Source organism: Brienomyrus brachyistius, chromosome 4 (assembly GCF_023856365.1).
Source record: "Brienomyrus brachyistius isolate T26 chromosome 4, BBRACH_0.4, whole genome shotgun sequence".
Classification (NCBI taxonomy): Eukaryota; Metazoa; Chordata; class Actinopteri; order Osteoglossiformes; family Mormyridae; genus Brienomyrus; species Brienomyrus brachyistius.
In genome coordinates this window covers 10136031-10148925 of record NC_064536.1, presented here as the reverse complement: position 1 = coordinate 10148925, position 12895 = coordinate 10136031, and the positions used below count along the sequence as shown (strand labels likewise).

Below are 12895 nucleotides of genomic sequence, written 5' to 3'. Positions count from 1 at the left end.
CTAAATAGGATTTATATTCTTAGCCTACTAGTAATAAATAACCATACATTAATAGCTGTAAGTATATATTTTTCTGCTCACTGTGGGTGCATGCCCCTCGAGAGAGAAAATATATGTTGCAGGTTGTGCAGAATCAATTGGACTTGAAAGTGGGGTGTATATGTTAAGTTTGGGGGTGTAGGTAAGACTGTGATGCAACTGTCGTAACCAGGCTGGATGCACGGAGCAGGAGCACATTGGACTGGGTAGTATGGGATTTAATGGGGAATTGGAGCAGGAACATGGAAACAAGCCAAAAATACACAACACCTCAGCAGACTACACACAAACAAACAAACAAACAAACAAATTTATTTTTGTATAGCACAGTATCACGACATAACATCGTCTCAAAGCGCTTTACAGCATCCTCACCCAAAGCCCCCAGTGAGCAAGCAAAAGGCGACAGTGGCAAGGAAAAACTCCCAAGAAGGAAGAAACTTTGGGAGGGACCAGACTCAAAGGGGGAGCCCATCCTCCAGGGGCCGGCAGGGAGAGTCAAATAGGAGAGATGGTTAAGTGCCAAGTCACACTGTCCAAATCATAAGATGTGGAAGATGACACAGGCAGAACGGCGAGCTAGATGCAGGGATGTCATTGGTAGTGGCGACGTCACATGTAGCAGGGTGTGCTGGACATCTTGGTAGATTGAGGTCTCCAGGCAGCACCGCCCAGGAGGAGTATGGGAAATAAAATGTACAATTAGTTAAAGTAGAGGAGGCTATAGGCAGTGCTAACAGCTAGGTGAGTGCAATATGAAGTCCAATGTACAAGCTCCGGCAGATATGGCTGTGGCAGCATAAGTAGGAGGGAGAGGCAAGTGGGAATGCAGGCATGGGGAGTCCCTGAAATGTCAGCACTCCAATTCCACAAGGGATTCTGAAGCCAGAGTGACAGCACTGACAGTCCAGTTTATCCAAAGCCAATGGCACCGATCCCCACCCAGCTCTACACCTCACACTATAGGTCTGACTGGGAGTGAGGAGTTAGCTGGAGCTAGAACTAGTGTCCCTATACGCTAAACTAAACAGGTGTGTTTTTAGTCTAGACTTGAATATTGAGAGTGAGCCTGAAACCCGCACATCTGGTGGAAGACCATTCCACAGCTGAGGAGCTCTGTAGGAGAAAGCTCTGCAGCCTGCCGTGCCGTGCAGTAGACAATCGGACTTCAATGGCAGACCTAGGGAAACGTACTGGAATGCGGAACAAAATACACAGAACTAATCGGAAATTACATGAAACGACTGGTAAATGCGGGGATTTCACAAGAGGTTAACGAGGGGGCGTGGCACACAGGAGGATTGGACGAGCAGGGCATGACAATAACAGTCTAGGATTTTTGAATCAGCCTGTTTTACTACCTTCTTTTGCATGCGTGGGATTCATTTTTGAAAAGGACAACAACAGTGTTTGAGATTCCCAATATGTCAGTTCTATGCACTGAACCCTCCTTATTCAACTATGCCGAGGTTAAGTCATACTTTCATTGTATAGCACCTTTGTGGCAAATTGCCTATCAAACATTGCAAGCACACTTTGATTTGTCCTTCATATGAGTGACAACATGTTTGGAAATTACATAACAAACCAGCTTCCTTCTTTTCTGCTTTTCCAGCCAAAACCACAGCAGCGTAATGACTCTGGAGATGAAGTGAGCTACAAATCTTTAGCAATCTAACTCAAATAGGTGAGTTAACTGCACTGCCCTCTAGCTGTCAGGCACACGATCGCACTGATGAATTAGTAACATTGTATTTAAAACTTGTGAATGCTAGTGTCCATAAATGCTGGTGAAAATCAACTTTACAGTGAATGAGCCAGAAAATCCTCAGATACACACAGAGTCAGGTTCCGATATTATATGTAATCATACTGTAACCTGTGTAGCATCAGCTTTTGTCCTCTGTCTTTCTTTTCCTGGCTTTTTGGGTGATTTTATTCCTTTAATCTTCTATTAGGACAAAATTGTCTCTGACATCTTCTTGAGACTGACTTAGATGATGCTGCCTGTTTTAGGTCTCAAAGAAACAGAAAAATATTTAGATAATGTTCAATTTATGTATAAAATTAACAACGAAGGGAAAATGGACTTTCACGAGACACCATGGTTTAAACAGTGATGTAAGTGTGTTACTTTATTTGTATTTCTGTGTCCTTTAGGTGACCTTTAACTCCCTGTCTCTTCATAGGAGTCGTGACTGAAAAGAGGAAAATACAGAGAGATCATGATTCACCAAGAAGGAGCCTCACCTCATATATTTTTTTGATGTCGTCATATTCCAAAGTTGATTATACATGTTCACTGTATACATCACCATTCAGTTAAATCTCAAAAACCTTTATATTCAATTATACTTTTTAATTTTAGCTTATCTCTTACATTTCATTGTAAGGAAGAACTATGGTTTTGTACTGCTTTTTTGTAATAAAGTGTAGTATTTTATTACAGCACCATACAGCTGATCCTGAAATTCCTGATCATGACTTGCCGTTCGTCACTTTTGACACCATGTATAATGAACACAAGGGATTCCGTCTGTACGTGGTTAGATCGTGTTTAGTACAAGAACCAAGATACCGCATACAAGGCACAAAAGCACTGTGGGGAACAGAGCATCATGGGAACTGTAGTCCTACTACTACATAAACCAGTACACCTCTATACGGAGGCGGCATTACGGGGCCGTGAGAAGGCGCTGCTCAGCCGACAGGAGGCATGTCGCAGTTTGTAAAGCCAGCTGGCCTAGAAGCACTGTGAGCTGCTACAGGTGGAGGCCCAGAACATGCAGGAGATCCGCGAGCGGTGTGAGAAGGAGGGCCATTCGGCACGGCTGGGAGAGGCCATTCACCTGAAGCAGGAGCAGCTATGCAGGGCCGTCTGACCCTGCAAGCAGGAGGCCCATGGCAGGACCTGTCTGTCGCACAACATCAGGGCCCCTCTAAGTGGCGTAGACAGAAGGGGCAGTGCCAGGAAGGGACTGCACCACCGGCAGTGTGCTGGCTGTCCCCAGAGAAGGGAGCCTGGCTGTGGGTGTCATTGGGTGTAGGGTACCCCAGCCATGTGAACCCCCTGGAAGCAGTGTTAGGTCCCCTTAAGGTGCGGAGGAGGAAAGGTCGGCGCCGGGGGGAATCTGATACACCAGCAATGCCCAGCAGATAGCCCCGCCTGTGCTTGGGGAGTTACCTGCCCCGCCTGTGCTCGGGGAGTTACCTGCCCCGCCTGTGCTCGGGGAGGTACCTGCCCCGCCTGTGCTCGGAGAGTTACCTGCCCCGCTTGTGCTCGGGGAGTTACCTGCCCCGCTTGTGCTCGGGGAGTTACCTGCCCTGCCTGCGCTCGGGGAGTTACCTGCCCCGCCTGTGCTCGGGGAGTTACCTGCCTGCCTGTGCTCGGGGAGTTACCTGCCCTGGCTGTGCTCGCGGAGTTACCTGCCCCGCTTGTGCTCGGGGAGTTACCTGCCCCGCATGTGCTCGGGGAGTTACCTGCCCCGCTTGCGCTCGGGGAGTTACCTGCCCCGCCTGTGCTCGGGGAGTTACCTGCCCTGCATATGCTCGGGGAGTTACCTGCCCCGCTTGTGCTCGGGGAGTTACCTGCCCCGCCTGTGCTCGGGGAGGTACCTGCCCCGCCTGTGCTCGGAGAGTTACCTGCCCCGCCTGTGCTCGGAGAGTTACCTGCCTGCCTGTGCTCGGGGAGTTACCTGCCCTGGCTGTGCTCGCGGAGTTACCTGCCCCGCTTGTGCTCGGGGAGTTACCTGCCCCGCATGTGCTCGGGGAGTTACCTGCCCCGCTTGCGCTCGGGGAGTTACCTGCCCCGCCTGTGCTTGGGGAGTTACCTGCCCCGCCTGTGCTCGGGGAGTTACCTGCCCCGCCTGTGCTCGGGGAGGTACCTGCCCCGCCTGTGCTCGGAGAGTTACCTGCCCCACTTGTGCTCGGGGAGTTACCTGCCCCGCTTGTGCTCGGGGAGTTACCTGCCCTGCCTGCGCTCGGGGAGTTACCTGCCCCGCCTGTGCTCGGGGAGTTACCTGCCTGCCTGTGCTCGGGGAGTTACCTGCCCTGGCTGTGCTCGCGGAGTTACCTGCCCCGCTTGTGCTCGGGGAGTTACCTGCCCCGCATGTGCTCGGGGAGTTACCTGCCCCGCTTGCGCTCGGGGAGTTACCTGCCCCGCCTGTGCTCGGGGAGTTACCTGCCCTGCATATGCTCGGGGAGTTACCTGCCCCGCTTGTGCTCGGGGAGTTACCTGCCCCGCTTGTGCTCTGGGAGTTACCTGCCCCGCTTGTGCTCGGGGAGTTACCTGCCCCGCTTGTGCTCGGGGAGTTACCTGCCCCGCCTGAGCTCGGGGAGTTACCTGCCCCGCTTGTGCTTGGGGAGTTACCTGCCCCACTTGTGCTCAGGGAGTTAACTGCCCCGCTTGTGCTCGGGGAGTTACCTGCCCCGTCATTGAAGGCGACGCACTGTCAGCTGCCAGCGGACTCCTGGGACTCGCTTGGGAACTGAGGTGGGGACTGGGGGTGGTGGTCGCCCGGACGGTCGACCTCTGAGGGGGCAGTGTAGCACCGGCAGGGTGCATGGCCCAGCATGCCCCATATGGACTTGTAAATAGCCGTTGTTGTACTGTGGTTGTGTCGTGGTTTTTTCTCCTTCCCCGCCAAATCAGAAGTCAGAAGTCCGCTTGTGCAGTATCCAGAATTCAGTCTTTATTGCAACAAAGAAGTTACAACCAAGGCTGGACACGTAAAAGTGTGTCCAGTACTGTTTTACACCAATTTTTATATAAGTTCTTATCATTTAACAATATCTCGTCACTTAAGCATCATCATTCCTTCAGCCATTCACAATAATTGTTTTTTCCCATAATCCACACCCCTAGGTGATAAGTTTGTCCGTCATTTCTTTTACCGTTTGGTCTCTCGGCTGAACATAATGTTGGCGTGAGCAGCTCTACTTGGGTTTTTTAAAAATGCTCAGCCGTGAACTTCGGGTGAACTCAGGCGAATCTCTTCCTTCAGTAGTAAACCTAGGCAGTTTCAGCCTTTTACACATTGTCTAACTAAAAGGTTGATAATACATTTGTCCTTTAACATTGTGATAAAATATACGTTAATAAAAGTGAATATTCATAGATTCAGGACTAATATAAAGTAGCTAACAGAATCTCAGACTAACAAAAGGTGCAAATACATACTCAGTTAATTACGTTGTTTTGATTACATTATAATGTTTATATTGTAATGATTACATCATGGATATTTGACATACTTTTTAATAATATCATAATACTTGTATTCTATGTTATATAGTGCTAAATAATATTCCATAGTTGTTGTTAATGGTTGCATTTCCCTACTGTCGCGCTTGTGTTTGCCCGTATCTTGTGTGTACCCTGTACGATCCTCGCGTGTCCTTAGCCTGTATAATTCTCCCACTTTGTGTGCAGCTTACAGTTCAGTGTCTGACACCCTGGCGTTTCGGCTGTGTATATTTGGTTTACTGCTCATTGGATGCCTGTTATAGTCCAGTTAAGGACTGCTATTAAAGGGGGTGTTTTCCACGGAAAATAAGTCTCCTTGTCCTTCTCTGCTCCCGCGATGCCTCGGTCCGCCTGGCATCACACTACACAATAAATAGTCCCCTAAATAATAAATACTTTAATACAAATTCAAAACTCCCCTGTCAGCGTTTCCTTAGGAAATTTCCTTTACCGGTGAGAAGGCTCCCAAAACTACATTACCCAGTATCCACCTGGGCTCAGGTCCTTCGACAAGTGACTCGACCCTCCCATGCTCACCAGAGGAATATACAAAACTCCATCAATCACCAATAACCATATTCCACTTGGCAAACTGAAATATGACACCAATACTGGCCATTTTTCTGTTTAACCACATACAGAGATTTCAAGCGCAAAACAAGTAAAAAATAAACCTATCAACCCAGGTCTGTGTTCTACTTGATTGCATAGAACAGGCAGGTCCAGGTACACCTGCTCACGAGTGTATTGCGGTGTGGTGTTAACTAGATAGTTGCAACAAAGCAGATGTACAAAAAGATTTGGTAACTTGGTAACGAGTACGGATCATGTACAGCAGCCTTTTGGAGTTTCTGTTGGTATCTGGTATCCTCCCACAGTCCAAAACATGGAGCTAAGGAAAGCGGCTAATCGTCACTCTTGCTGAGTGTCACATCTCTTTGGATCTGGTCATTGTGCACTTGAACATTTGATGAACGGTGTGTAACCATCACACTGTGGTTCTTTCAGGTCAAATCTATTGCTGACTCCAATTGTCTTATTTCATATACTTTTTCCCACCATGACCTTGATTCTTTAACCCCATGTTGGATAAACAGTATATCAATGTGGAATAAGTGTGTCATCTGTTAATTAACACTGTACTTATTGTTTTACTGTATTCACAATGAAGATCACTAGAGTATTGGGATAGCAAGATGCAGTGCAGTATTTGGTTTAGCAAGGCTCCCCACCCCCCTGTACAGGATAAGCAGTAATGCAGGACGGCTCCACACTGTCCCAAAGAAATGGCACTCCAGCTCCCTGCAGGACTGCAGACCAGCTGCTCTCACTTCACGCCTCCAGGCTTGTGGGTGTGGTTCCCACTCCTGGTTCTGCATGTACAGCTTGCATGTTCTCCCCGTGTCCCCGTAACAGTCTTAGACAAACAAAAGTCTAAAAGGACACAGAGATTCATTCTCAGTATAACTTCTCTCTCCTACCAGTTTGTCTTCTACATCATTTCTCTTTCCATGCATTTTCATATACTGTTTCCTATTCAGGGTTGTGGGAGACTGGAGCCTGTAAGATGCCCAGCATGGGGTGCCAACCCATTCCGGGGCACGCTCATAGTGACAGTCACACTCATAGTCACACTCATAGTGACAGTCACACTCACAGTCACACTCATAGTAACAGTCACACTCATAGTCACACTCATAGTGACAGTCACGCTCATAGTGACGGTCACACTCATAGTCACACTCATAGTGACAGTCACACTAATAGTGACAGTTCCACTCATAGTGACAGTCACACTCATAGTGACAGTCACACTCATAGTCACACTCATAGTGACAGTCACACTAATAGTGACTGTCACACTCATAGTGACAGTCGCGCTCATAGTGACAGTCACACTCACAGTGACAAACACACTCACAGTCATACTTTTGGACGAGCTGGTAACTTCAATTCACCTTTTTTGGGCCGTAAAGGGAAACCGGAGTATCTGAACGGCCAGTAGGCAGAGCAGGCGGAGGCATTTAAATACCTGGGCACAGTTATGGACGCCTGCATGTCATTCCCCCAACATGCTGACCTTGTGTTTAAAATGGCCCAACAGCTCCTGCACCTTCCACACAGGCTTATGAGTTTTAATTTTGGTCATTTATTGGTTCTGTTCTCACCATTAATCTGACATGCTGGTAAATCTCTCTTAGATTTAAACTCAAATCAAACGTTTCTCAGGTTGTTAATCAGGCCAGATAACAGGGGCAGCTCAGCTTTCCCTGCCTGAGTTGTTCTCTTTTGATCGGTCTCTAGGAAAGACACCCTTATGATACAGGACTCACCGCAGGACCCAGTTTTATGTGTGAAAAACGGCAACAAAACCATGTGCAGGTTTGGCAAGAAATATCAGGCGAAACATCAACACAAGCAGATGGCTTCCATATTAAATGGATGGGAGCAGAAACAGCTGTGGGCAGCAGAGGGCGCTCCACTCAGAGCACCGAGCTTCATGGGAGGAGAGCAGGGTGTGTGTGTCTGTGTGCATGGGAGTGTGTATGTGAATGTGTGTGTGTGTACGGGTTTGTATTTACCACATTCGTGAGGAACAAATATATCAACAATGTGTCAAAACCTGCTACATTTTAGCTTATGGGAACATTTTTCAGCTCTCCACAATATAATCTTCAATTTTATCAAAATCTATGAATGCAATCAAACAACGAAATTAGCCAAATTAGTCATATTTTGTTTGGTTACTTATGGTTCATGTTAGAGCTGGATAAAAGATACGGTTACCTTAGGTAGGATTAGGGGTTTGCCCAGAGGAATGACAGTGACAGTCAGTCCTGTGACTGTGAAAGGACAGTTTACATGCATGTCACACGTGTGTCACAGTAACTGCTATACACAACTGTGATAATTTGTATGCTTTTGGAGACAAAAATGTCTGTGTTTGCGTCACCAGAGGGATAAATTTCCCTGTTTGCATGTGTGTCACGGTCTGTAAGTGTATCACAGATGTGAGAGAAATGCTTGTGCATATAGGCTGTAAACCCTCATGCATTTCAGTCTCTGTAAGTGTTTTGTTCCGGCTGCTGTCAGACGCAGCATAAACGGACTCAGACCCAGGATGGTTGGATTGTCAGGGGTGATTTATTAACAAAGAGCACAAACAGGAGAGAACAGAACAGAAAAGGAGAATGAAACACTGATGCAGAGCCGAAGCTGGCGTGGTGGCTGCCACAGGATCGATTCCTCCCCCCTTAGCCGGGGACCCACCTTATACACCCACCCCCAGGGGAACAAGTGCACCACGTCTAAATTAGACAGGGGGGAGAGAAACAAACACGCCGCCAGCAGAGGCAGCAGCACAGAATGTGGAACTCGTCACTAGAGGGAGTAAGAATCCACCTTCCTATTGTGTTCAGGGGTATATCTGTATTACTGCAGTACACAGTATTGTGCGAAAGTCTTAGCCAGTCACATAAACTTTTAAAAATGATCCCCATGTTTATTTAAACCTATGATATTATGTCTGTCAAACTGTGTTTGCCCTTCACCGTTTCAAAAATCACTCCTAAAGTCACCCCAGTATTGGCAGTATTTTCAATATACTCATGTATGTTTTGACATGACCACTAGCACACCTCATATAGCTAATCAATACCTCAGTGACTTTTTAAAACTAGTTTCATTAATTAAGTGAGTTTGTGGTAAAATTGAACAAATACATGAAATGGCTGAGGTGAACCTGAGGAGAGTTTTAGGAACCATATTGGTGTTCATCTAGCCATCCAACAAGATATCAGTAACTTTTTGGAGAACATAAGAAATTCCTTTTAGTTTTTTTGTTTTACTCATAATTTGCATATGTTCTAATATTAAATTTTGTTTTTCATACTGAGAAAATATACATTTACTACCCAGATAAATAGCTTTAAACATTTTCTATGACTGCCTAAGACTTTTGCACAGTACTGTATATATCTCAGGATTCCTAATGAAACAGGATTTATGTGTTTTTTCTGGTAATTGGTAATCACCTACACTACTTCATTGATGATCAGGTGCTTTTCTGTTGTTGTACTAACGTGACTTATTAATATTTTATGTTATTTATGTTTACTTAGTTAATATATGATTAATTTGATTATATCATTATCTTTACTAAGTTACCTCAGGGGCGCTGTAGGTTTTGAGTTAATAAAATGAATGCCGTCTGCCGCCCCCTGCTGGCCAAAGCGTCGCCGCTGCGATATCAGGCTGCTGCGCTCAGTGAGCAGAGAGCGCGGATTAAGTCTGTTACTCAGTTACGTTCTGGGCAGCGCGGAACCGGGACATTAATGGGATAGAATAGGAAGCCTTTATTGTCAGTGTACAGGTAGCAAATACAATATATAGACAGAAATATAAAATATACATATAGAGGGGAGGGGAAAAGCTCCCCCCACTCATCAGGCTTAGATTTCATTACATTTTATTTTATTCAGAATCAGAATTAACTCTATTGGTACAACTGCATGTACTATGAATTTGTTTTGGCAGTTTTGGTGCATTTACAGACAACATAGAACATAAGTCAGAGAAAAAGAGTAATTTTCCATGTTTGTTCAGCTTACAGAACCCAATTACTTATTTTATTAACATACGTCACACTTCATACAGAGTAAAAAGGGTTATACTGGTTATAAAGCAGAGATTTTACCTTTTTGCCCCGGAGAAGCAGCGACATGTGACTCTGATACGGTAAAAATGATTCCTCCAGCACACAGTGAGCTATCCCAGCATGCACAGCGACACGGGGGAGTTTCTATAATTAACCCCAAACCCTGGATAGAGGGGCTCAGTGAATGAGGAGGTGAAGCTGTACAGGAGGGTCAGTCCATCAGAGGAGACTCTGTAGAAGGACAGAGTACCAGCCGCCTGGTCCAGATACACTCCTACTCTGCGGGAGCCTGAGGGCTTTATGGGTATGAGAGTCTGGTTATTATTGTGCCGGACAGAGTAACTGTCAGGAGAGCTGAACAGCATCCATGACTTGTCATTGAATCCAAGCACACAGTCAGCACTCCCTCCTTTCCTCCTGATTCCTTTATAAGTCACTCCTATCCAGACTCCATCTCCACTCCACTCAGCCTCCCAGTAACAGCGACCAGTCAGACTCTCTCTGCACAGAACTTGGGGACAGAAGTCAAATCTCTCTGGATGATCAGGATATGGCTGCTCTGCCCCCCGTGTCACCTTCCTGTTCCCCCCTGACAGAGACAGGTTTCTGTTTGCTGTGTTGGGGTCCAGCGTCAGCTGGCAGGAGTCTGTAGGCAAGAGGAAGAGCGATTAATCCCATGACGAAGCCCAGCATCTCCATCATTATCACTGTCACACCTCACACACTCACTAACACAGAACTCGCTCCAATACACACATTTTATTCCCAATATACTCATGTAGCCGCCCGAGTCTGCGGCTGCCCCCTGCGCTGTGAGACACGCCGCGCTGAGAGACTCGCTGGGGCCGAACTGCACTTTAGCCTGCGCTCTATTATTCTGTACGATACATAAAATATAAAAAGTCAAATATGTGAAATACCTCAGGAAATGTTGGACGCCCGCGCGACGCCGTCGGGAAGACGCGCCAAAATGATGCGCGTGTTAAACTAATAGGCTTAATTGCAGGTAAATAAAATTACAAACAGCATTCATCAAACATATTAACCATAAAATTACACAACAAAGATTAGCACTAAAAGTGAGTTTGTATTTAGGTCATAATATGAATTTCTTTTAATCCACTTTGGACACACACCTCTCTCCAGCAGCGCGCCGACGCGACGCTCCCAACGCGGACGCATCTCGCAGGTTCTCCGCAAAGTGCATCATTCGCGTATTACACCGCGTATGAGTACATGGAAACATTCATATTTCTCTGGTCAAGCTGTGTACTTTGCACATGCGCACGTGTCCTATTTAAGTATTATTAGTTAATTATTATTCTGATATTCCCTGCACACGTACTACAGCCGCGAGGTCTGTGTATGTTTCCCTACGTTTTACAAATTCAGAGCGGCAGTTCACGGGGCTGCCAACTTTGATCAACTGGCTGGCGTGAGATTGTCATTTCGGGGCAAGTCTGCACACATATGCATACGCATTTATATGTATGTAACAGTTTTATTACCTTGAAAATTGGCTGTAGGGTTTGCAAACTACCCCAATCCTCATCAAAATCATCTATGTTGGCGTTTGAAGACAGATCTGGAGTGCGGCAGGCGGTCGTCCGCGGAGGAGTAAAATGCATCATAAAAGTTCAGACACACACGTCCGCCTGTACGCGCGCGGAGAGGTACCAGTCTGGCCGCCACGTGTTTTCTGTGTAGATTCCGGAGTCTGCGCGCCTACATGAAGGTTACAAGACGCATGCGCGATGTGCAGTACCACCAGAAATTGGGGTGGCAGTATGGTCACGTTTTGTCACGTAACATTGTCTTTACATACGGTACAGATACTATTAAAGTAGCATCTGATTTTTTTAAGAATGAGTATCCAGAAGAGCTGTATATTTTCAGAGAAAAGAAAAAAAATATTCCGAACACTATTGTGTCCTTCTGTTGAAAGCGTCTTCAAAATTTAATGCCAGTATAAGTTTCATGTGCCATATGTACAAGGTACAATGAAATTCTAACTTGAAATTCTTACTTGCCTACTTTCATAAGCAGCGTTATTTTTCAATACAGTTTCATTCATTCATCCATCGATTTTCTGCCACTTATCTAATATATAACATATAATCTATATATAATGTTGTATATATTATATATAATATCTCAGGGTTTATTTAATATATAATCTCTGGCTTTCCCCCCTGGCCTCCTCCAGGTTGGACATGCCATGAAAACCTCCCCAGGGCGCCATCCAAGAGGTATCCTAGAACCACCAACTGACTCCTTTCAATTCGGAGAAGCAGCGGTTTTACTCTGAGCCCGGATGTCTGAGCTCCTCACCCTCTCTAAGGCTGAGCCCAGACACCCTGCTGAGGAAACTCATTTCTGCTGCTTGTATTCACAATCTCATTTATTCGGTCATCACCCAGAGCTCATGACCATAGGTGAGGGTAGGAATGTAGATCAACCGGTAAATTAAAAGCTTCACCTTCCAGCTCAGTTCCCTCTTTTTCCAAATTGCTGCACTGTGATCAAGACTCAGAGATCAAAGTCAAATTGAACTTTATTGTCATCTGCACCATATATAAGTATAGAGAGAGATGAAATGGCGAAGCTCAGGGCCCACAGTGTAAACATAAACTTAGTCCAATATAGAAAACAAGACAAGACAATGTGCAAAGGACTTACAGGACAGTGCAACTGAGGAAGAGGAGTAGATTGTGCAAAATTTGGTAATGTGCACTATTGTTAGAACTATATTAAATATATGTTTTTTCTGTAGTCAGTTAGACCTGAATTCACCATCATGTACGCTGTAACAGCTTGAGTTCACAGTGTAAAACATTGTATGATAATAGTAGTTACAGCAGTAACACATCTAAAATTTCTAACAGCTGAAAATAGGAATAGAAGCAGAATAATGGGGCAGACAGAGAATAATGGGGATTCTTATTATTGCCCCC

The 12895-nt window shown here is 45.8% G+C and overlaps 1 protein-coding gene across 3 annotated transcripts in view; it reads right to left on the bottom strand.

Annotated features, from left to right (window-relative positions):
• The window catches only part of LOC125740250 (tripartite motif-containing protein 16-like), a 91007-nt gene that overhangs the window by 63172 nt on the left and 14940 nt on the right, over positions 1-12895 (bottom strand). Inside the window, exon 6 of one of the 3 annotated variants that reach the window (XR_007397482.1) lies at positions 9981-10587. Coding sequence is in view for 2 of the 3 variants with exons in the window: in XM_049011161.1 (XP_048867118.1) it covers positions 10052-10587 (536 nt within the window). In the remaining variant the exon portion in view is untranslated. Of the gene's footprint in view, positions 1-1308; positions 2238-9619; positions 10588-12895 lie in introns of those variants that run through there. The other 2 variants (XM_049011162.1, XM_049011161.1) reach the window with 2 other exon arrangements.